At 36.7% G+C, this 26,057-nt stretch overlaps 1 protein-coding gene across 4 annotated transcripts in view; it reads right to left on the bottom strand.

Moving 5' to 3' along the window:
* Positions 1 to 26,057, bottom strand: part of PDS5B (PDS5 cohesin associated factor B) — a 136,326-nt gene that overhangs the window by 61,095 nt on the left and 49,174 nt on the right. For all 4 annotated transcript variants that reach the window (XR_009818494.1, XM_061993678.1, XM_061993696.1 and 1 more), the window contains exons 9-19: positions 18,836 to 18,951; positions 17,129 to 17,223; positions 14,865 to 15,010; positions 13,785 to 13,936; positions 12,089 to 12,202; positions 10,525 to 10,606; positions 6,042 to 6,090; positions 4,579 to 4,718; positions 4,386 to 4,501; positions 2,720 to 2,825; positions 755 to 915 (exon numbers count right to left, since the gene is read on the bottom strand). Coding sequence is in view for 3 of the 4 variants with exons in the window: in XM_061993678.1 (XP_061849662.1) it covers positions 755 to 915; positions 2,720 to 2,825; positions 4,386 to 4,501; positions 4,579 to 4,718; positions 6,042 to 6,090; positions 10,525 to 10,606; positions 12,089 to 12,202; positions 13,785 to 13,936; positions 14,865 to 15,010; positions 17,129 to 17,223; positions 18,836 to 18,951 (1,277 nt within the window). In the remaining variant the exon portion in view is untranslated. The remainder of the gene's footprint in view (positions 1 to 754; positions 916 to 2,719; positions 2,826 to 4,385; positions 4,502 to 4,578; positions 4,719 to 6,041; positions 6,091 to 10,524; positions 10,607 to 12,088; positions 12,203 to 13,784; positions 13,937 to 14,864; positions 15,011 to 17,128; positions 17,224 to 18,835; positions 18,952 to 26,057) is intronic.

Genomic DNA, 26,057 nt, shown 5'->3' with positions numbered 1-26,057 from the left:
GCAAAAGAGTACAGATTCACATATAAAGAACACAACATCTCTGCAAAACTGCTACTTGTTTTTGCAGCTTTTTCAAAGAAAGAAAAAAAGGGTTATTTACATGACTTAGAAATGAAAAGCTCCCGTTTCCTGATTATAAGATGCTTGCTATACCATGATATCCACACAAGTTACTAAATGCTTCTTCCTGGAAATATTTTTGTCCCCATTAAATTGCAAAGAATACTTTTACATTGCCATATATTTAAGAAAATCTAATACAAACAGTGTCAGTGACATATCAGCTGTCACTACTTTGGATATTGTGCTTTTTTAAGTAATTAAAGATTTGCTTCCTGTTTTACTTGATGTCTCTTTTTTCTACAGTAGCTAACAATAGGACAAGGGGCAATGGGATGAAACTGGAACACAAAAAGTTCCACTTAAATATAAGAAAAAACTATTTCACTGTTCAGGTGAGGGAACCCTGGCACAGGCTGCCCAGAGGGGTTGTGGAGTCTCCTTCCTTGGAAGTCTTCAAGACCCACCTGGATGTGTTCCCATGCGACCTGATCTAGGTGACCCTGCTTCTGCAGGGGAGTTGGACTAGATGATCTCTAAAGGTCCCTTCCAACCCCTACCATTCTATGATTGTATGAAAACTTTCTTCCAAAAGAATGCAGGATAATGCTATAGCATGCAAAAGAAAGAACAAGAACTTCAAAAAAGTCCCATATAGTAGAGAACACTACTCGAAGTAAGACATAAAACTTACGATCGTATATGAGGAAAGTCTTCTTCAATTTTACTTCCTGTGTTTTTAAAAATTTGTAATGCAGCTTCTGCTACTTTTTCATCATCCATTTTCAAGCAAGCCAGGAGAGATTCAAAAGTTTCAGCTGAGTGAAATGAGATAGGGTGTGTAAATGAAAGTACCTGCCAAAATAAGATCAAAGCCATGTTAATACTTTTTAAAGGTCCACTTACATACAACATTCCATCAACAGTCACTTTCCACTGTTGTAGTGGAATATTTATAATCTTCTGCCTGGTTTTGTTAAGTGATCCACCTGACTATTTTTTCAGTGCTCCCTAAACTTCTATCTTTATACACGACTTCATCAGTTTTAACTTCTTTCTCCTGTCCCAATTTCTTTTCCTATTACTGTGACCATGTACTTCTCAGTGGCTACAGTTACATTAGCAAGTACTGGGGTTACAGCAAAAGCAGGTCTTAAGAGAAACACAATTGATACTATGGAAGCAATATTCACATTTCAGCATTTCTAAGCCAACTGCAACACAAGATGTGCTTCTGAAGTCCACCTCCTCCTAATTTTGTTTCTCTAAAAAGGAATCCAACTTGTGTCCTCCCACACCTCATGCCTGTTTGCCAAGGAGAACAACTGGTTATGCTCTGAAGTTCCCATCTCTAAAACAGAAATTTAGACATACCCAATATAGTCTCTAGTCCCTTAAGCTTTCCACAGCAGCTTACCAGATTCACACACTTGGTGTTTTCAAGTATAACAGTCCTCCTATGGGGAAGGGATAGGGAATCCTCATTTGACCCTCCCCAAAAGTCTGCCATCTCTTCATTTTTAAGTGGTTGTTGACTATTATCGTCTTTCCATAGAATATTCTGACTCATGACAGCCAAAATCTAGGAACTTCTTCACATACAGTTTTCCATCTTTACAAAGTTACCTTCGTTCCCACTTCACTGTATGGCATTCCCCCTTCTGGACTCCTACATTTGTCCTTTCAGGATTCTTTTCATGACATACAGGCCACTGTCTTCAGGGCAATCTTCCTTCCCTTCCCTAAGTGTCATGCCAGTTCATATGAATATGTAAATAATGATCTGTAAAAGTCTTTCACGATACGATCCATTCTTACTCAGATTAATTTTTGTGCTACTGGCATTCTGCACTTCTCCCTAAACATGTGCATCTGGTTAAAAGGATCAGGCAACTCTACTAGGCCTTTATTTGATCTAAGATACTTGCAAAACTTCTGTATGGGAGTCTTAAATTTTGAGGCCTCTGAAGTCAACCCACAGTTAGATTACTCCCAACACTATCATATAACTGAGGTGGTACTATGGCAAAAGTACCTCTCTGGGCAAGTACAGGCAAAGCTGATTGCACAATGTCTCTCAACAACTTTAGGCTAAAAGCACTAAGTGAAAAAAAAGTCCCATGCAGTTGCATTTTAAAAGTCTCATAATTTCAGCAGTATTTGTAAACAGTGAACTTTTCCTCCCAGAAGAAAGGGACAGCAGAGTAACAAATTTTGTACCACCAGCAATGCATCTTCATGGTGTTTGCTGTGTTAGCTGAGTCTCAAACTTTGCACAGTTGAAATAATAAAAAAACCCTGCAATTCACGAGGAACTCGGGGGAACCACAGTATTGTACTGATATACAAATACAGTTTCAAAAGTAGCATAACTGTACTCACAAACCACTGAATTCTCACTGTAATAATCAAAACTCATCTGCTGATGTCACACACAAAACTACTTTTGACTTCCATAAAATCTTCCAAATTTTTTATAAAACCACCCTACTTATGTGCCACATAAGATAAGCACAGGGAAAAAAAAAACAAACCAGTATTCTTCCAGATAGCCACCACATGCTTATGACCAAAGATATTGAGTGATAAGTAAAATTTTATTTTAACAAAGTTGCTTCAGAAAGTTTCACATGGCCACTGACCACAAGAGTATACTTGCCTTAAGCAATTCAAGACCTGCTCTGATTGCCTGGTCAGTAGGTACACCCTCATCCTCATCATCAGCTGTTCCATCTATAGACTTGTTTACTTGCTTGATAAGGGCACTGAAGAGAAACATTTAAAATATAAGCTTGTTATAAAACAAACATCAACTACATACATAATCTGGTTACTCCCATCTATCTAAATTAAAGCTTATGAAGCGATAGGTTTTAAAATGTCTATCCATTATGAATTAAGAATACACAAATCACTTGGGAAAGATGACAATTTGAGTATTACAAGCAGTGAATTCAGGTAAGAATTATAGTGAGGTTACTAGCTGTTTTGGATCCTTAAGCATTGATAGAAAATAACTGCTAACAATATTCAGTCTACAACCAAAAGAAAAAAGATAACCATTAAACAGTTGTGCTAAAATTTAGAAGAGGTATCTACTGCATATTTTACCTTGACAGTAATGCTTGGAGGTTTTTTAACAGGATATCGTAAACATATGGTAATTATCCAAATGATCCTATTAGAGAGCAGTATAGGCAGCTTCCCTATCAAGAACTGAACCATACTCAAAACATTCCTTCAGTACATCCTGTAAATGATATTTATAGCCACAAATAAAACCCACAAGTGGTAGCAAACCAAGGAACAGACTAGTCAGACTTCCCAGACTTCCTTTTTTTCTGCCCCTGATTAATACATGATCGTTTTTATCCAAAAAACAAAGAACGAGAGTCTCAAAAATGGAGCAGAAGTTTAGTGAAACTTTAAAGATGACAGAAGACCAACTTTGTGGAAAAACTGAAAACATGTGCCTTTTACTACTTTTTATTTTGCTTACATATGGTATAGCAGTCAGTCAGTAAGTAGATTGTGAAATAAATATCACAACTTACTGTCACATATGAATATTACTTTCTATATACATTTTATATTGTTATTGTGAACGAGAAAAAAAAATTCAAATTTAAAGCAAAAATCCAGCTGCACGTTGTACTTAATCCAAGGTCAGAAACAGATTTTTAAGAGGAATCTCAACAGCTATTCCATTGCATATATGACAGGCAGAAACTAAAAAGCTCAAGTATTTTAAAGTCAATTACTATAGTTGGAATTAAGAGATAAGAATTTATCAGTATTTAGAACAAGCTGTCCCTAACACAGTACCATGTATCTCAAATGCAGCTGTGAAATGATAATTTCAGCAATTTCCTTTTTCCCCTCCTACAACTTTGCTGTCTTTTTTCCTTAAAGTCTGGATACCTCATTACCATAATCTTTACTTTCTCATTTACATTACTGTTTATGTCACTATGAGGTAATATTCTGTGTGGAAAGCTTTTTGAATAGCCATGGACAGAAATTTCTTTTAAAATAATCCAGGCAGTCACAAACCAAACCTCACAACCTCACCCATGAGCAACATATCCATTTTTACTGACAGGTTGTCCCAGCAGTGCTGAATGACAATTGAATTGTTTCTGCGGCTACATTCTGAATGAGGACATAAAAACCCCTAAGCAAGGGGAAACAGATGAAAATACTGCAGGTTATCATGTATTAAATTGCACCCACCCAATTGATTACTGCCTGTGCTTACAGGTGAAATAAGACACCCTAGTTTCAAACCCTGTGATCTGCAGTCAACAACATACACAGAAAAATACCTGATGGATTCAGTATCAATGTGCACAGGAGCAATTCTCTCAAGAAGAAACTTTATCATTTCCAGGAAAGGATTTGTTGGCTGTTTTGGATTGCCCAACTTCTTTGTTATTTCCCTCTGCAATATAAGTTTCAATTAAATTTATCATCAATTTGGTTTCAAAAACATTCATGTATTTTATAATGAATTCTTACCACACATCCTTCAGCCTGTTTGCAAGAACATGTTGGGCTAACAAGCATTTCTAACTGACTTCTTATTTTTTCATCATCTTCTAGAACTTGTGTGAACTTTTTCATGAAATCTTGAGCTTTCCCTGGATCAGGAAGGTTTCCTTCAAATAAGCAAAAGAAATCACTATTTATTTTAAGAAGTATCTGAGTTGTCAATTACACAAGATAGAACTGTTATACACAGAAAGTTTCTAGGTGTGTTTAAGTTAACCAAGAAGGGTGAAAGTCATATAAAAACAAACAACAAAACACCTTAACACATGTAGACAGTTCTACAAGGACATCAAATTTTAAAAATTTGTGTATTCACAGACTTCCTCCGGCCATTTGCTTTCCTCACCTTTCACACTCATTTTTCAACAAGTCTAGTTGTTTCTCTTAATAATATTAACAGATGAAACTCAGAACACAAAGCCTATATTCCACAGAAGAATATGCTCTGCTGAAATAAACTGGTACATTAAGTGTGAAAAAGATCAAGAGTTATTTCTGCTAAATTACTCCTTCATTAAATGCCAGCTTAACAGTAGCTTGCAATATTTTTTTAAAAAAGCTTTTAAAACACATTTCTTACACTACATATTTGATATTTACATTTTCTATTATAGTAAGACAATTTATTGCCAAAGTATTAACATACTAAGATGTTTCATGCATTTAAATGCAATCCAGAACTAAAAGAATAGTAAAAACTACAAGCTCACCAACTTTTATATTATAAACAAAAGGAAAAAAAGGATTTGGAACTTGGCCAAGCATGGCTTCCACACTAACAAAAATTTACATAGCCTAGGGTAGTATTTTTCTTCTGACAGAAAAATTGCCTTTTTTTTTTTTAAAGGTTGATTTAAAAACAAAATTTCAGGACTGTAAAGCCAGTTTTTTTCTTTATACTGGTTTTAACGCTATTGGCACGGTGGGCTGAGAGGAACAAGAACCATTGCTTTGGGGTTAGTGGGTTTTTTTTCTTTTTCTAATAGTTCGGGTTAGATAGAAGTTAGCTTTCCAAAGTGCCTTCTCTGCTACTGAAACCCTAATTCTTTTTTGCATTCTCCCAATGGCACTTAAAATATCTAAAAAGACAGTAAGTTAGTAGAGTGTGTAGTATGTCAGTTAATTTAATAAATATTCTCTGATAAATGTTAAAGTAGATACTAACACCCTAAATCACACAGATTTTTAATTAGTCCACAACAGATGCTGCCAAAATGAACGATAGGATTCACAAGAGACTTTTTACAGTAAGTAATTCTGCTCACAGTTGTCTTAATTCTTTAAAGCATACTGTTCCATTATGTTTATCAGGATTTGTTCTAAGTTTTGTTTGTTACAAAACTTTTTATAAGCTTATCTCAAATGACTTGAAGAAAGTAACACACATTAACTGTAATTTTTATACTGTGCAAATAGTTCAACTGACTTACTTGTTATAACCATCACTTTTGAGAATATAGCTTTACTGCTGGCATCTGTCTGCAAGTCACAAAAGAAAAATGGAGTAAGTAAAAATTTCTTACATATTGCCACTTGAATAGTGAGTGAACAAAACTCCATAATGCATTATGAATATGTCTGCACTCATTTTGCTAACACATCAGTGGATTAGAAATCAAAACCACCACTGCAAAACTGATGCTAGATAGTTACAGGAAGCAAAAGGTAGATCATGCCTACATTATGACTCTGTCTCACATACACTTATGTAAGATATTTGAACAGTAGACTGGAAAGTAGTAAAACTTATGAACAGCACAAATGGATCATCTCTGTAACTGCTTTTCATCTAATATCTCTTGATTCTTAAATAAAGAAAGAATAGCAGTATTAAATTTATCTTCTTGTTCAGATATTGACTCTATGTAGTCTCGGCAGTAGTTTCCACCTTACTGTAAAGAACAGAGCAAGTCAATAAGCCAATTGCCATCCCTGCTCAGCTGAACATGGATGGCAGACGATACTGTAATTGTTAAAGTAACAATCCGTGACCGTGACAACAACAAAAACAGCAACAACATAAATGCATTCCAGAATATCTGTGAAGCTTAGATGTCAGTGAAACTGTTGTGGATATAGTTGTCCAACTGCACCTTACAAGCAAAAGAAGTTACACAACACAGACTTTTCATCTCATTTATTTTCCTTTTGCCAGTAATTCTTCCTGTACAAGATTTCATATTCTACATGCAAGGTCCTCCTTAAGAGTTGAACAAAGTACTGATCATATAGGAAACACACTAATCCATGTCAGAAATACTCCTTTAACTTCAAGTCGCGTAACTTCACTGAATAATGACAGATTGAAGACCAATAAGCATTGCTTTCTAGAAGATCTAATGTGGCCCTTGATCTACATTACCTTGCACTCATTGGAAGCATCTGCAGTCAACAAAGCTTATACTCAAATATAGACAAATCAGCATACACCCACTTTTCTGCATGCAAACAGGCAAGTTTATGTATTTGATTTAATTGTATTCCATTGCTGTAGGAGAAAACAAGAGAAGCTGTGGTTTATGCTTTTGATATCCAAAGAAGTAACGCATCTTAAAGGCAAGTTTGATGTCCGTTCGTTCTCAAAGAAGGAGAAACTATGATCAACAGAAATAGAAAGTTTCTTAACACATTTTCAGACTCCTCAATAGTGCTTACAATGGAGAGAGTCTGAAGTAGAAAAAAGGAGAACACTGTCAGAGTTTCACTAAATGACAAAAAGGTTTTCGAAGATGAGAAAAATAGTGGACTGGAAAGTTCAAAGATTTTTAATCGCAGAATAATGTAGATTGGATGCAACAACTGTAGGTCACATGGTTGAACCACTACCCAAAGCAAGGGCCAACTTAAATCAGGTTTTGTTTCAGGCCTCATCTATTTGTATTTTAAATATTTACACGGATGAAGATTTTAAAACTTCTCTGGGCTACCTGTACCCAGATTTGATTGTCCTGCATTTCTTTTAACTTAATACCAAATCAAAGTGCCTTTGTGACACCTTCTATACACTGCATCTTGTCCTATCCCTCTTCATCTCTAAAAGGTCTCACAGTGCCTACAGTTTCCACAGGGACAACATCTACAGGAGAACAAATCAACACTTAAGCTCTAACAGTTCAGTGGAGAAAATAGATTGACGTGAAATAGCACATATGGTAATACAAAGTCGTGTTCTAAGGTCTAGAGAGGTTCCCCTCCCCCTCTATTCTGCCCTTGTGAGATCACATCTGGAACATTGTGTCCTGTTCTGGGCCCCTCAGTTCAAGGACAGGGAGCTGCTGAATAGAGTTACGTGCAGGACCACAAAGATGATGGAATGGAGCATCTCCCTTATGATGAAAGGCTGAGGGAGCTGGGGCTCTTCAGCTTGAAGGAGACTGAGGGGTGACCTCATTAATGCTTACAAATATGAAAGGGGCAGGGGTCAGGAGAATGGAGGCAAGCTCTTCTCAGTGATGTCCAATGATAGAAATAAGTGGCAATGGGTACAAGCTGCAATATAAGAGGTTCCAAAGAAACTCAGGGAAAAACTACACTGTGAGGGTGAGGAAGCACTGGAACAGGTTGCCCAGATAGGTTGTGGAGTCTCCTTCTCTGGAGACATTCAAGACCCACCTGGACTAGTTCCTGTGTGACCTACTCTAGGTGGTCCTGTTCTGGTAGGACTAGATGATCTTTCATGGTGCCCTCCAATCCTTAAGATTCTGTGATTCTATGTAAATCACTAGCTCACTTTACTTTTGTTCCCTAAAAGACAACAAAGTTTAAGCTCTGAATGGCTGATGGATATTTGTCTCTAGATTATTACTGCCTTGGACTGTAAGCCACTTCAATTTATGATTGTGAAAATATGGGGGGAAAAAACTCCAAAGAAACCATACAAGAAGCATTAAATAAATGAAAGTTTGAGTAAAAACAGCTAAGCATCTGCATTGGGCATAATGGGCAGGTTTTGGGTTTACAGAGGGCTGCTGGGGTGAACTGTGAAGGCAGAAGTTGGGAACTGCCCTGTGCCAGACAAAGCCACCTACAGTCAGCTCTGCAGTCAGCAAACCAATCCACCACCTCCTAAAACTTCAACCACAGAAGCCTAAGCAGCCCCAAAAAAACTTATTTAAGAGACACCTGAGAAAGTATGACTAAAGGGACTTCAGCCAGTAGAGGAACTCACGCTAGAAGAATAGGTAACAAATGAGGAGCAACAAAAGAAAAGGTTCATCATGCCCTGAACCCCATCTCCTGTGCTGCCATCCTCACACTGAAAGGACTACACATAGCACGTGGTGAGGGACCTGGAGACCATAAAGCAGAGAAGAGAGGTGTCCAAAGGGGAAGTGATGGCTATATCTCTGTTGAATTGTTTAGTTTTGCTTCATAATACCAAGAAAAATAATTAGAAGTTTATGTTGATTGAGAAAAAAACTAAATTAAGTAGAATACTAGTAGTCAAAACCATTTTGTTGCCTGTGACACCACCTCAGAATATCCCATGACCCTAATTTCTCCCACAGTCTTGTTAATCAAAAGAATGTTCAAGTGTAGCTAATTAGCCCTTAAAAGCTTAAGACCCCACAGACAAATGCAAACATGTCAACAGCATATATTGTTCTGAATGTCATGCTTAAGCTGGCATTTATCAAAACCTATGTGTTTCATTCCATATCATATTTGATATTTCATGACTAAGAAAGAACTTTCACTATATCTCCCTGAAAACAAATGGAAAAATTGGTACTTCATTTTCAGTTGAAATGAAGAAAATGTCAAGGAACTAACTCAGGTTTTAAATGCATAAGTGTATTTAAAGCACACCAACAAACATAAGACAGTACACGAAAAAGTATTTCACAATGAAATACTCTTGTACTAGCAATTACTGCACTTAGTATATTTAACGTGATGTAATCTTGTAATAAATTCTAAATAAAAATCACAAGTTTCATCACAATGAGGACTTGAAATAGTAAGAGATGCATTTCAATCTGATAAGTTCTTATCTGTAATACAGTAGCACTTCTAAGCAGATACATTAGATAATCCAACCACCTACTTTTCCTGGTTCAGGTAAATCCAGCAAATGGGATAATTTAGCCATAAAATGTCATTAAATCTACAGTGGTATATGAGTATGTATACATAAAGAAAAGAAAAATGACAGTCACATAGAAATGTGAGCATGGCAACACATTCTGTTTTGTCAAGAAAAAGTGCACCAGATTAAACTTTTGGCATTAAGTTTAAATCTAATCACAGTTCAAATTATATCCAGAAATTCAACATATGATTTCCAACCCACCTCCTCAAAAAACATGAGTATGAACATACCTATCACAGAAAAAAAAATAACAATTCTATTTTAATTAATAAGAATATCCTAAATACTCAATAAATGGGGTTTTTTCCTCCCTTCTGAGTGAAATTGTAAAGTTAAAATTGTAGCCTGGTATATTCAAGACAACATTTCAGAACTTTCCAAGACGTAAGAGAAACAAGTAATCTGTTGAGATGAAAATATTCCAATTTCTTGAATGTTACTAATTATATATAAGAAGTTAGGTTGTATAGGTACTTCCTAATTACTCAATTTGGCAGTCAAAAAAAAATGTGCTGGGTTTTTCTTCCTTTCAAAAGGTAGAACAACGCTGGCAAGTTGTAACCTAAACACTAGGAGCAAATATTTTAGTATCAAATGATTGGCAAAATATTTCAAATACTTCCATAACACCTTTTTGTCTTCAATTCTAGTACAAAAATGCATACACGCTTCCTACTGCAAGTGTAGTCTAATGGAGTAGTAGTTAACTTCCATAATATTTTCTATCAGTAAAAATAAGCTTGGCATTGTCAAACAAATGGAATTTTAAAACATCATATTAAGTAAAACTGCATATGCACTGAGGGATAAGTAGCACTCACTTTTGGTTGTTTTATTAGGTCAACTAAATCCTTTACTTGATGACGTAGAAGATTTTGACATTTCCACATTTCATTCAACGCTCTAAAAAGATTTAAGGAAAAAAAGTTGTCAAAATCATCTATTCAGTAAATAACACAACCGTGGCGTAAGAGTCTTTAAATTATTTTCAACTTCAGACTCAGGAAACGTGCTTATCATCTGAACTATCATTGCTGTGGGAGCAAAGGCTAAATGACTCCTATATGCACGATAAAGAAAATTTGTCACATTAGTGAGATTTTTAAACAAGTTTCACTTCAGATGCTTAACTACACTGCCTTGAAAATAAGTACTAAGTAACTGATGCCTGGTCTATAAAAAACTCATTTGTACAAGCCTGAAATCACTCTTCTAAAAACATTCCAAGAAGGCTAAATAAAACATTTAAGATGTTTATCGCTAAACAATGGGGGTTTTTTTGCACAAAGAAAGCAGCTACTAGATGAATAAATTGTGCTTAGTGGATATGATTCAACTTGTAAGAGATGCACCAGAGATTTGACAAAACTTAAAATTAGCTTACTTCCCAGGAAAAATAAGCCACATGAATTAAAATAAACCCAATCCCAGCTTAATTTAAAAAACTTGCAGAGTCCACAAGTTCCATTAACTAACTCAACATACTATGTTTTTAAAATGAGTACTGTTGCATATGAAAACTGTAGAATTCAGAAGCTACTGTTGCCTGAAATAAGTACTGAAAACAATACATTCTGCATTTTTATTTAGCCTATACTAAACATTACTTTTACTAACTTTTTGTTTTAATGTATTCTTAATTTTACGTTGTTACAGGTGTAATATCTTTCAGCAGGTAATACAAGAAATGTAGATGATTCAAACATCAGTTTCTGTAATATCTGACAGCTTCAGGGGTTTTTTTAAGCCATTCTTTCACATATGAAGCTTCTTCTAGTCTCGCTCATGAGAAAAAAAACACTAGATTTGATTTTCAAGTGACTGAGTACTATTAAATGAAAAACAAAACTAAACTCAATCAAATGGTGAACATCACAGTAGCAAAACTGTTATTTATTCAATTCATGGTCACTTACCCCTTTTAAGCTGCAGAAGGCACATAACAGAACAGTAAGTAAAACGCATATTAAAGGAAAAAACACAAACAAGTAATTCCCTCCCATTCTTAAGGCATCCTGGATGCTACAACAAGGAGTATATTCAACGAAATGTTGGCAGATCTAGGGCTAATCAATCTATGCTCTTTTCAGACGTAAAAGGACTGAAAAGCACTCAAGCTTCTTCCCAGATTTTTGACACTACTTGTTTTAGCTGTTTATCATTAAAAAGTACTATATCTTGTTAGAAAACACCCTAATAGTTTTTTCTTGGTTATTTTTTCCAAAATCCCATATGAAAAACATATACTACTGCTATGTTCCAGATTGTCACTGTTCGTAAACTACTTTCCTCCACCGGCTTAGGCTACCCATAACAACTCAAAACCAATTTATAATCGCATTTGTATTAAAAGTTACTTTGCAAGAAATGAAAGTCTGAACATACTTCACAGCATTTGAATCCAGTGTTGCGTAAAGGTAGTACAAACATTTCATCCTTTCATTTGTTTCCAAGTTGTGAGGGACCATGTACTGAGCAAAGATGCGTTCAACAAGTAATCTGAAAGACAGGATTAAGAAACTTACCAATTATAAAGGAATAAAGTGGTTCTGAAGTGTGAAAACATTCATTCAAAAATTCTCAGATCCATCTAGGGATCAGTTGTTTCCTCTAAAGGTGAGATTATTGAAAAACTCAAGGTCAAGTTATAACTCAGCATCAACTATTAAACAAAAATATATCATTACCGAAGATGTAATGTTAATGTTAGCAATAGGACCTTTAAGAGATGACAATACCAAAAATAGATGCAGTAATCTAGACAAGAAACAAAAGATTTCAGAGAAGGATCTCTTGTAATTATCAGCCCAAAGAGATAGCATCGGTGGATTTCACTACAGGTCAGTACTGGGGCAAAGTCACATTACCACAAAGCCTAGAAGGATAATTCAGATACTAGCCAGAAGTAGCTGACTTCCCTCCACCTCTCCCTGGTCTCTTTCCCAAGGGCTGAGTTTATCCCATTTATTTTGCTCCCGCAATAAAAATGTGAGTACATTGACACAGGAATTGTTTAAAGTTTCTGCTCTAACACAGAAGTTCCTTACTTGGAAACAGGAAGAGAGAGAAAAGTTTGGGTATGCCACTTACCTAGGAAACACCAAAAATAAAAAACCAAAGGAAAACTAAGCCCATGCTGTAATCTTAATACCAAGAAGATCCAAGACTTTCACAAATTGAGGTCAATGTGTTAACAGAATTAAGTAAATACATAAAAAACCCCAATCAAATACGTTAAGGTTGAAAAAGAGAAGAAAATCCTTATGCACACTGAAGCAGGTGGTCTAAACTCAAACCCAGCTAGTTCTAAAAATTCTGAAGTTTAAAAACAAATATGTGAGTGGGTAAAACTAGATCTGAAGATCCAGACATTTTTAGCCACTTCCATAGTACCATGATATAACTGCTTATTTCAAAAATTAATTTCTGAGACTGTGAGTTTTTGGAAAGACTTCTAAAGGTTTGCAATGTTATTTGTATCTGATCATGCAGCAAAGGTTCATCTCCCAAGCCACTAGTGGACTAGTTCACTAGTCAAGGTGGACTAATTCCCAAATCAATTAGTTCCCCCGGTATAACCATTTATTTTTCAATAAGAACAGTGACACAGGAGGCTATGGCTGGTATGACAGAGGCACTGCTTTTACCACAAATTCAGGACAAGGCTCTAAGTCATGGTACAGAAAAACTGACCTCTGCAGCATTAATCCATGTCACTACATGTACTAGACTTATCCTTAAAGCATACAGGAACAAAATGGAAATTTAAAGCAAGATCACCGTAAATATTAGCAAGCTACAGAAATATAAACAAATATATCCTTTACTGAAGTACAATTAAAAACTGAAATATTCCAACCTATCTGACCCTTTTAGATCACTTTTGGCCTTACAAAAAAGTAGAAAGGAGATCAAAGCAGCACAGGACAACAATTGGCTGCAGCTGTATAAGATTGCACACAGGATTATTGAGTCTTCTCCTTCTCATCAGCACTTAAGTACAAAGGAAAAACAGATCTCCACTATAACATAAGTTATAACACCTACCCACAGAAATACCTAGCTTTCACGAGAGGCTTACCGGTCATCGATACTGTTTTGATAATATATATGTAGAAGTTTATCTTTGATCCATGATATCTGTTTTGCAGCTTCTTTTCCTGCTTCTGATTGTAATGAATATTTCTTATATATCTGTGCAAGTCCCATCATTGCTTCCTTCCTCACTCTCCACTTGAGAAAAAGAAACAGTGCCCAGTTTAGCAGTTAAAAACACAAAACAGAAAAGTCTGCAGAATTTCCTATTAGGTATTTCCTCTTCTACACAAAAATGAAAGAGTTTCATTTACAAAATGTTAAACTGATTTTTAAGTGCAATATTTTCTCGTTGGGACATATATTGCATTATCTCTCTTAGGCTAAACATTCAACATCAGTAACTACTATGTAAGCATGCCTCTTGAATGTAAAACTGTTATAAATTCCAGCCAGTGTGCTTTCTCACAGTCTAAACCAAATATCTGCAATTGCATTATGGGCGCAAAAGGGGAAAGCATGTCAGTGAACAAAAAAAAAAAATCAGATAATAATGTCAATTTTGAAAGTTGACTATCAACAGTCTTGTTTACCATACTTTAACGTAAGCAGCAAATCCCATTTTACCAAATAATAAAACATAACTATTAAGGCTATTTGAATTTGACAGCTACTACACCGATTTGTAGTCTCTCAATGACCTAATTAAAAGCAGGAAAACTACTTGCCTCTGATGGTGGAACATTTTTGACCAGTAATCTACACAACACTTTGAAACCGACTTGCAAAATTTCTTATGGAAAAACATTAAGAGTGTTTTACAAGGGTCTCATTTTACTTAAAAATTCTGCTAAAACTACAACTGAAAGAAACACTGCTGTGCTTCAGTCTTTTTTTTTTTTAATCAAGCTATTAAAAATACAGCACTATGAACAATGTGGCATTCCACTTGGGAACTAAAGATGTCTCATTAAACACAACTCCAATACTTTTCAGATATAATATTGGTTTTCATTTGTCATTTTTTAAATTAGTTCAGCATCTTTAGAAGCACTGCTTCTTAAAAAGCTGAACTGCAGTCTAGAAATATAATGTACAGCAATTATTTGCACTAATTATGTCTTACCCGCTTGTCCAGTGTTCGTTCTCTGACAAAATTAAGCAGGTGATCATTGACCAGCAAAAGATCTTTCTTAGCAGCAGTAACTATGGATACTATAACATCATGCCTTATGGCCTCCTCAGGATCATGTGACCTTACTTTAAGATATTCTGTAAAAACATAAAGTATTTCATTGTAAATATATAGCTACTTTTCTTTCTCTAGATGGTACTTAACAGAGAAGCCAACAGTTTTCACCAAAATTAACTAGACTATCAGTAAAACTTTTATTTCCTTAGAATATCAAATACTTGTATTGCTAGCATTATGGAAATGAGAGTTACAGGGTAACATTTCTAATTGCTTCTTATAATAGTTAGTTTACATCTACACTAGCAACTATTGTAGCCAAACAAAACTGGATCTATAGAACAGGAGACAGTGCTGGAAACTTGTTAACTACACTACATAGATATGAAAGTCTTACTTCAGGCTGGAGGCTACTCTCTTCCTGCAGATACCATCCCTTTTGGCTGCTGGAGCACATTAGTTGCACTCCTAGTCACAACTTCTGTATTGTCAAAAAGGAATCTAGTTCACATGCTCCAGGATGAGCACCATGTAAGCATTGTAAGCAGGGATAAATCAAGACACATACTTCACAAGTACACTCTTTGACTCTAGTCTGTTCAACTTAACATTTTTTTTCTAGATTATTTTGGCCCATTGCTACTTACTTGGTGTGATCAATAATCTTACACTATTTACATTTTATGAATTCTGCTTATAATGCCCAATACATTACACACCTATGGTCATTTTAAAAAGCTGACAAATTAACTTTGTCATTTTATTTACCTTTTCAGAAGTATGTATTTTAGGTTAATTTAGAAGCACAAACAGAAAAATGCACACACAAGTTAATAAGATCACTATACACAGCATACATCACTGAAACACCAAGAACATTAAGAAACATTGAAAATTCTAAGTTTACTCCGAATAAAACAACCAGAGGTTACTGTTCAATGACCAGTGAAAATTTTCAATTCTAATTGGAAATACTGACTGTTAACATTTCTGATAATCAGCACAAGTGTCCAAAGAGCATGTCAAGAAATCAAGCTTTACACTTATAGAGGTCAAGAAATTTGAAATCCAAGTAAGACTTTCCTTAAACATTTCTGTTCCATAGAAACACATAATAAACTCAAACAAACAAAAATAATGCCATTGCACAAAACAATTCTGGTCTCAAACATCAGTGAGACAGAGAAATTTTTCAATAATTTGACTTTGATAAGCACTGTGGGGAAAAGATGAGGGGCAAGCAAAGTTACATTTCCCAGAGGATACCATTAGAGGGGGCACAAAGTCTTTCTGCAATGTTAAAAAGGAAAAAAAAGAAATCCTTGAAAATACAATTTTGATAATGAAGAGGAAAACTCTCCACCATTCCATTAACAGAAGGTGCAGAAACATTTGTTGTTTTGGTTTTTTAACTGGATTAACAACACCAGTCACCACTGGATGAGTGTGGTCTGTATTTGTGTCCAAAATCTGTCCACTGGACAAATGCTCAGCAAGCAGAAGAGCAATCTCACACACTTAACAACCCCTTAAATGCACTGCTTAGAGCAAACAGACAAAGATGTTACCTACCAAAAAAAAAAAAAAGAAGCAATAAGTAGTTTATTGATCAGGTGGAGATACAGTCTCCACATAAACAAAAACCAGATCAACCTATTCTCTTTAATAACACTTCTTTTTTTCCATTAAGACATCAGAAGTAAAAACTATTAAGTGCTTATATCTATGCCAGTTGCCGTCTTCCTACAGAGGTCTTGAATTAATGGCTGGGTTTGATCTAAAGGAGCAGCAACCAACAATGGCAGTGATAGTTACGAAGACTACTTTCATGTTTTAAACAGTGGCTGCATAAGATTTACACAATTCAGCTTTGTGGAACTGAAGTTTCTACTCTGCACTTTAACTAATGAACGCCATGACCATTAATTTAGCCTGTCTGTCTTCACCTTATCCCATGGCGCTTAATTTCAACAGATATTGGGAATGCAACTACTGTAAGACAGAGTTATCTCCTTGATTGTGTACCTTCCACTCAGCCTCAAGCGGAACACTGAAGACAGGGACCCTGTGACTTAGAACTCCAACCTCAACTACATCCTCTACAACATTTGACCATATTACTTAGGTTTACAGCTAACATTCCTTAATTTTACGGGACACTTTAATATTATACTTCAATGTTATAATAAATCTGGTACCTGTTAAGTCTTTTGCTAGGTCAGGATGGTTCATAAGGCAGTGACTTGCAAATTTCACACATTCAAGACGAATAGGTACATGGATATCATTAAACCTAATTAGAAACAAGACAACGCATTACAACAACAACAAAAATATCACTTCTACTGAAGTAAACTAGTTTATTTCTACACAATATCAAGTAGCTCTGAAAAATATTTTTATGTTTCCCATGCAGAATTCTGTAAGTAACATACTGTGAAAACAAAGGTGTTAAGCAGAATGTCTTCAGCTTACAAAAAAATTCCTGTACTCATTGACTCATGTTCTAAACATGAAGAGAAATATCCTCTCCTAGTACATGTCAAAAAAATCCCAAACAGACAAGAGCTATTTATTAGAAAGTTGCCTGACACATTTTAACTGTCTTCTCTGTTATGTTCCACATAATTGACCATGAATCATGTATCAGCAACTAAAAGGTTTAAGACGATGATATTCAACCCCTCTGAACTGTATGACAGGCAGCTAACAAATGGACATCTAGCCTAGTACAAGTTTCTTCTGAGACAGATCACTTCAACTTCTATGTTCTTTCCTTTTGGAAAATTGAATTTGGCTTGAAAATGAGAATTTTCTTATGTTTAATTTTGATAGAAATAATTTTTAATAATATAACTATTGAGGTAATGAAAAATCAAATGCATTTGCAAGCTTTCTTCAAAATGCTTGGGTTTTAAATGAAAAATCAAGTTTTAGAAAATTATTGCTGTTGAAATGCTTAACAAGTAAAGAGGTTTTGAGGAAGAACTGTTTTAGCAAAAAATGGTTTGGGGTTTTTAAAAAAAAAATAGATTTGAAGAATGGTTCCTTTAGTAACACAGCTATTATAGCTTAGTTAAAAATCTTCAAAAAAAGTAGATACATGTATGTGATGCACAGCGAGTTGAAAATAGCAATCACGAACAACAGATAGCACATATTCACATTGCTTCACATTATAACACAGCGGAGCATTTTCTTTCAGGCTCAACTAGATCTGGTATTTTTTCATAACATGCAATGTTTAAAATAGTTATATACTTCTAAGCAAAAGGCCTTCTCTCAATTAAGTTTCCTGTACTGTTAAGAGCAGTATGCAGTTGTAACAATTTAAGGAATTTATCCTCATTTATTTAAATCCAAACAATTTCAACATAGTACCTATACTTAAATTTCTCCTGACTAACAGTTCTAGCTATATTTTTACCTGAAACTGGCAGAATATTTCAAAACCAAAAGATTAAGCATGCTCCTAGTCTTTTAACTACTACATTCCTCTCTTTCATGGAACTTCTATAAAAAAACTGAAACCAGTACACAAATACTAAAACTAGTTCTAATACCACTTGATACCACAAATGTTATCTGATGCTCTTTTAGAGTTAACTTATCATTGAATAGTTTCACTTGTGAAAAAATGAGAACTATTCTTTTTTCTTGACAATGGCAATAAAAAGTCGGAAAAAGTGAACTAAAAATGGGATGATTTGTAGCTGTTCATTCTGCAGAATCATAAGATGCAGAAGATGCATGTAGAACAATCTCTTTAGCATTATGTGTCAGATTTCAGATAAAACAGCAGGAGAAAAGGAAATCACACTTATCTGGATTGCTTAAAAAAAAAAAATAATAATAATACGACTTTGACTTCATCAAATGTTGAAGGGAACTAAACCAGCACATACCTCCCCAGGTAGCACTGCCAAAGTGGTTTGTTTTGAGATGCCAACTCCGAATCCTTTGCCCCAAACATTTTTGCTAGAAGCTTTACAACCTGCAGGCGTTCCTCATTGTCATTGCTCTGGAACATTAACACATAATTTTCTCATTTAAAAGAAAATAAAAACAAATCCCAAAATCAGAGTACTGTTTTGTACAGCTTTTGTAACAATATACTCATACACTTCTAGAAATACCATCAAAAAAACACCTATTTTACATAAGAAAAGTCTATCTTGTGACAAAAAAACCTTCACTATTAAAGGGAGATGACAAAATAATAAAAGCAGTGAAAATGAAAAACAATGTAGAGATAAAAAACAATGTGAACAAAGCATGGTGAAAAATACAAAGCTATACACATGTTTTTAATGCTCATTTACAGTTTACTGATCCTCTTAGGAAACCTGACATATGCCTGTACAAGCTTACACACATTCATGCACAAAACGCAACCCACAGCATACATTCTATATTTGCCTGCACATAAAGGATTACTGTTCTCTGGAGGAGTGTTTAATTACGAACATTAAGTTAAAAAGAAGTCAGATTAAATACCATCACCTTAGATGCTGTGTTTAGGCCTATATTTAAAAATGCTCAGTTAAATACTTTTCTTTCATATTTAAAATTAGCACTAAAATAGATAAAACAAGGACTTCTCCAGTATAGTTTGCATTATATTTATTTAATACAATATACAACATCTGAAGCTTAGCATATGCTTTGGAAATGTGTGCTAACATCTGTGCAATCAGCATGTACTTGCTGTTCACTATTTTTTTTTTCTGACTGCAATAATTCTTTTAAAAGGGAGTAGATAAGATCAGTTTGTAGATGATCAGAACTATTATTCACTCCCAAGTATTTCAATCTTTTTTTCTGGTAACAAAGAGTGTTTAAAACACTGTTCTTCTCTACTTTCTTTGACATTCTTATTAGTTCAATATCATCTTTTGAATGTGAACAAGAAACAAGAGCACATTGTAGCTGCCAGAGTTCTCCAATGTGACACCATGGTCCAACTATTCTTCAATCTGAATCAATACTATAAATGGGCTGAAAAGTTTGCCAATATATCCTTTTAATTCAGCTCCCTAAAAACAGTAAAATCCTTGAAGTTGCAAAGCAAGAGAAGTTATGAAGAAATTTCTAACACTCCTATATTACTACATTACAAAAGACTGAAATTCTTCCAAACACACTTTAGTATTATTAGTAGCATTAATGGTAAATCCATTGATATGTTTGTCTGCATTTGACTAATTTTTCCAATTAAAATTCAGTTTGTCACAACTGAAAGTCATTTATAACCTTCTCCTCTTAATCTTTCTTTTTCTTCAGTGAGTTTCAGCTTGTGAGTGTCCATTATGCTACAAATTCTTCTTCTGTGCCCTCATGGTTAAGATTTTTTTTTTGTAGTCTGTATTACATCTATCTCCATTACTCACATCCTTTCCACTCCTGCTTCAAACAACAAAATGCTATAAAATATTAAGTACCTCTGAATTTCTCTAGGTAATCAACACAGATCCTGAGTAAGACACCCAAGAAGATGGAGAAGGAGGAGGATGAAGGAGTAATAAGTACACTAAACGTTCAAGTCCTTAATTATACAGCCAGAAATACAAAAGAGAAAAGAATCATTAAAAAACTAAACCAGATTGAAGATATCCGTCATGAACTAGCCGCAAAAGAAACTTTCACTGTGTTAGCTACTAATCCAGTTACAAGACAAAGGCACTCTAGTCCTGTTTGACAAACAATGAATATTAGTGATTACGAACCATAAATATTTAGTATTTTCTAAAATTTATTCTAAGATGTTGGTTGTCGGCTCAAAACAGTCTTACATGTTCCTAAGGAATCAACCTGTAACTCCTACCAAATGAACATATCACAAAATCATAAAATGACAGGAGTTAGGATCTCTAGGGATAATTTAGTCCAACCCTCTACAACAGTAGGTTCACATTGATCAGGTCATAAAGGAATGCTTTCAGGTGGGTTTTAAAAACCCCCAGAGAGGGAGACTCCACAAGCCCCCTGGGCAGCCTGTGCCAGGGCTCCATCATCCTCACAGGAAATAAATTTACCCTCATGCTCTAGTGCAACTTCCTGTGTTCCAGCTTGTGCCCATTACCCCTTGTCCTATCACTGGGTGCTACAGAAAAAAAAGACTCACTTCATCCTCTTGACATTCACTCTTTACATATTTTTAAGTGTTGATAAAGTCCTCCCTCAAGTCTTTTCTTCTCCAGGATGAATAGCTCCAAGACTCGCAGCCTTTCCTCATAAGAAAGATGTTCCACAGCCCCCCATATCATCTTGGTAGCCTTCTGGGAACTTCTGGAGAGAATCCAGTCATCTCGAACCGTGAAGTGCAAAATTGGATGCAATACTCCATATGTGGCCTCACCAGGGCAGAGTAGAGGGAGAGAAGAACCTCCCTTGACCTGCTGGCCACACTCTTCTGGATGCATCCCAGAATGCCATTGGTCTTCTTGGCCACGAGGGCAAATTGCTGGCTCGTATTTAGCTTATTATGAATCAGGAATCTTAGGTCTCTCTCTGCAGAGCTGCTCTCCAGCAGGTCGATTCCCTGCCTGTACTGGTGCATGGGGTTGTTCCTTCCCAGATGCAGGACTCTGCACTTGTCCTTGTTGAACCTCATGAGGTTCCTCTCTGCCCAACTCTCAAGCCAGTCGAGATCCTGCTGAATGGCAGCACAGCCTTCTGGGGAATCAGCCAGTGCTCCCACAGTTTGGTGTCATCAGCCAACTTGCTGAGGGTACACTCTGTCCCCTCATCCAGGTCGTTGATGAAGATGTTGAACAAGAGTGGTCCCAAAATCGATCCCCGTGGAACTCCACTGGCCACAGGCCTCCAACTTGATTCTGTGCCATTCATCACCACCCTCTGGGCTCTGTCATTCAGCCAGCTCTTGATCCACCTCAATGTCCACTCATCCAAGCCACACTGCCTGAACTTTCTTATGAAGATGTTACAGGAGATGGTATCAAAAGCCTTGCTGAAGTCAGTGTAGATGTCAGTCACCGTTCTCCCCTTCTCTAGCCAGCCAATTATATCATCACAGAAGGCTATCAGATTGGTCAAGCATGATTTCATAGCCACTGCTACAGTATCTCTCCTTTATTCTACTTTTATATCTACATGTTTTTCTGAAGGGAAATAAGTCAGTATCAACCTTAAGAAATATCTTAATCTCTTCTACAGAAGAGTCACGCTCTTCACCTCTTTTCTTTAGGTATGATCCAGCACTCTTTATGCTTAATAGTGTTCTATAATGATTTGTCAATAAAAATTGACAGTGAATACTCATATTTTCAGTTCCTCATACATGCTCCCAACACACTGCCAACTGCTCTTCTGCCTAGGTATTAGGGTCTCTCACTAACAAAGCTGGTTGGCCAGATTGTTATCACTACCAAGTCCAAAAGAGCAGGCAGCACCGAATATCTGGAGGGATTTGGGAGTAGAAGTGGATACATGACCTGTAACTTGCTAAAAATTTTTACTACCACATCTAGGAAGAAAGGCAAGTTACTGATTTTATTGTTTACATCATACTGACTCAGTAAGATAGGAAAATAAAGACCTATAAACCTGCTATAGTTATTTCCTAAATAGTCTGTATTCATGATCTTTTCATTCTTTTGACCATCAGAATTGTATATACTTCCAGTAATACACATTTCTATAATTCAAATATCAAATTTGAATGAGTAGTATGTCTCCTTTACAAGCTGATCTACACAGCAATATGTTCTTATGTCTGTTCTTCCTGTACAAATAATGCTTCTGACTAGATCTCTCAACACATCACCTTAAAATACCAAGACCAGGCACAAATGACTGACCTTCACAGAAGAGGTTAAATGTGCACTTTCCACTGCTAATCACGCAGATGCCTGTCTAAAATTTAGTAAAAAAAACCCAAAAAACACAAACAAGAAAAAAAATCAGTAAAGAAGCAATTGTGATTAGACCCAACTCTGCCAAATGTTTAACACAATAGTCTTTCTGCCACATGAGAACGCAGGAGTTTCTCCTTTACAAAACCTACAACAGTATGGTGGGTTGACTCAGGTCAAAGGCTAAACACCTACCTAGCCTCTCACTCACTCTCTTAGGGGAAAGGGAGGAAAATAAAAGGAAGGTTAAAAAGGCTCATGAAGAATTCAGTTTAACAGGTAACAGAAAAGCTGCACAGACAAGTAAAGCAAAAAGAACGACTCATTTGCTACTTTCCCTTGGCTGGCAGATGTCCTGCCAGTTCCTGGAAAGCAGGGTCTCACCATGCCTAGTGCTTGCTTAAGATGGCAAACACTATGACCACAAACATTCCCTCCTTTCTCTGAGCTTTTACTGCTGACCATGTGTCCCCTCTAAACCTCCTGTCCTGCCTCTGCCTACTCATGGTGGTAGGAGAAAGCCTTTACCAGTGCAAGAACTTTTCAGCAACAGTCAAAACAGTTTGCCACCAACACTGGTTTAGGCACAAACGTAAAGTACAGTACCATACAGGCTGCTACAAAGAAAACTAACTCCATCCCAGCCAGCCCCATAGCATAACTAGTTCGTCCACTTCTGTTTGGTACATGATGTGGCACAGCACATATCTGACTGCTCTTCAATTCTCTTCAAACATATGTAAATGATTCTTGCAACAGTTAGGACAGAAAAGCAACTGAGGGAGTAAAGCACTCAAAAGCTGCACATTTCAGGGAATGCCAGTTACTGCCAGGAACTTTTCATTCTTTATCTAAGTCAACATGTTCAACTCTCACAGCAGCTAAAATTACCTGGCATTGTGACCAAACTGTATAGTCACTGGCTGTACTAAAATGGCAAGGTGCTTGAACACTAGGTGGCCACATTGTTTAGATTCAAAATAGTAAATATGCACAACAGTGTTACTGAGGCACCTAAGATCTCTCACAAATTCCACAATAACGGTTTCTTAACCCCTAGGTAAGTCCTTGGATTTTTCACACACTCAAGATAGCCTAGAACTTTCACAAAACTCTGAAGCCATAAACATAAACCATGGGGCTGCCTGCCATGAAGAGTGCAAAAGAGGTTCAGGGAGATGGACAGCAAGAGATTTTGATCCTGTCAGGTAACAAATCACAGACATGGCAGATGTTCATTCATGTCCTCAAACTCCTATCAGCCACAGAGACGGAGAACAAGGCAGCAGTGGAAATAGCTCAGTGAAGCTCATCTGGTTGTTGGGAGAAAACTACCACCAGTTAATTTTCACTATGTGCCACAAAGATGTTTTGAAGCAAAGAAATAAGACACTACACAGAAATTCTGATTCACATACAGAATATATAACTAGTGGAAAAGTTGCTGATACCAAGAAAAATAAGTTTTAGAGAAGCAGGATTACTATCAGAGAAATACCCAGCACTCACGCTGTAAAACTCTGTACCATAAGGTTAGGACGAAACATAATCAATCCCTGAAAGCAGGAGTCAAGAACATCAAGAGCTTTGAAAATCTTCCAAGAACAACAGGAGGTCCTTAAAACTGGAACAATCAAGATCGAGTGATCTTCTTTCACTCTAACTAGAATTTATGGAAGGGAGCATTGCAATCGTGAAAAAGGGGTACAACCAATCAAGTGGGACCAAGATCCAGTTCCTGCATTATTGTGTCACCTTTAATTGCCAAGGTGTCCATCACCATAACCATATAATCCTCAAAGAGTCAAGAGCCCTCCTTATGCAAGAAAGAGTATGTCCACCAGCAATGCATTCTAAAATCATAGAATGGTAGGGGTTGGAGGGGACCTTTAGAGATCATCTAGTCCAACCCCCTGCTCAAGCAGGTTCACCTAGATCAGGTCGCATAGGAACATGTCCAGGCAGGTCTTGAAGACCTCCAAGGAAGGAGACTCTACAACCCCTCTGGGCAGCCTGTGCCACTGCTCTGTCACTCTCACGGTGAAATAGTTTTTTCTTATGTTTAAGTGGAACTTTTTGTGTTCCAGCTTCATCCCATTACCCCTTGTCCTGTTGCTAGCTATTATAGAAAAAAGGGATGTCCCAACCTCCTGACACTCACCCTTTATATATTTATAAATATTAATAAGATCACCCCTCAACAGCCCCAGGTCCCACAGCCTTTCCTCATAAGGAAGGTGCTCCAGTCCCCTGATCATCTTGGTGGCCCTGCGCTGGACTCTCTCCAGCACTTCCCTGTCCCTCTGGAGCTGAGGAGCCCAGAATTGGACAGATGAGGCCTCACCAGGGCAGAGGAGAGGGGGAGAAGAACCTCCCTTGACCTGCTACCCACACTCTTCTTGATGCATCCCAGGATGCCATTGGCCTTCTTGGCCATGAGAGCACATTGCTGGCTCATATTTAGTTTATTATCAATCAGGACTCCCAGGTCTCTCTCTGCAGAGCTGCTCTTCAGCAGTTCAACCCCCAGCCTGTACTGGTGCATGGGGTTGTTCCTTCCCAGATGCAGGACTCTGCACTTGTCCTTGTTGAACCTCATGAGGTTCCTCTCTGCCCAACTCTCAAGCCGGTCGAGATCCCGCTGAATGGCAGCACAGCCTTCTGGGGAATCAGCCGGTCCTCCCAGTTTGGTGTCATCAGCCAACTTGCTGAGGGTACACTCTGTCCCCTCATCCAGGTCGTTGATGAAGATGTTGAACAAGAGTGGCCCCAGAACCGTTCCCTGTGGAACTCCACTGGCCACAGAAATGATAATAAAATGGAATGATAATTTTTCCATTATGGCCACTGTAACACTATGTATTATATTCTATATACAAATCTCATCACTAGAAAAAAGAATTTGTTCAGCCACTTGACCTAGTGAATTACCAGATCAAGTAGTAAGTGGAACTGAAACTTGTCATTTACTCCATCCCAGAGGCACACTTTCAATATTTATGTCACGCAGAAGGTTAGCTAGAGATTGTCTGTGAACAGAAAACTTCCAGATTTCTATTGTCTCCATCCAAAGATGCTACTAGTTCATAATGCTTGGTGGTAGTAGTATCAGCCCACTATGCTCCAGAAAGGAATTATGTTAATATAACAGCAAGGTGGCTGGTGTGACATTTGTATCTCTGGCACCTACTGTCCTTGGGATAAAGTATAGTGAAAACAGTACCAGCAGTGTCAAACACAAGAAAACGGAGGA

Source organism: Colius striatus, chromosome 1 (assembly GCF_028858725.1).
Source record: "Colius striatus isolate bColStr4 chromosome 1, bColStr4.1.hap1, whole genome shotgun sequence".
Classification (NCBI taxonomy): Eukaryota; Metazoa; Chordata; class Aves; order Coliiformes; family Coliidae; genus Colius; species Colius striatus.
Note: the sequence above shows the minus strand (reverse complement) of the source record. Positions and strands in the feature narration are given on the sequence as shown.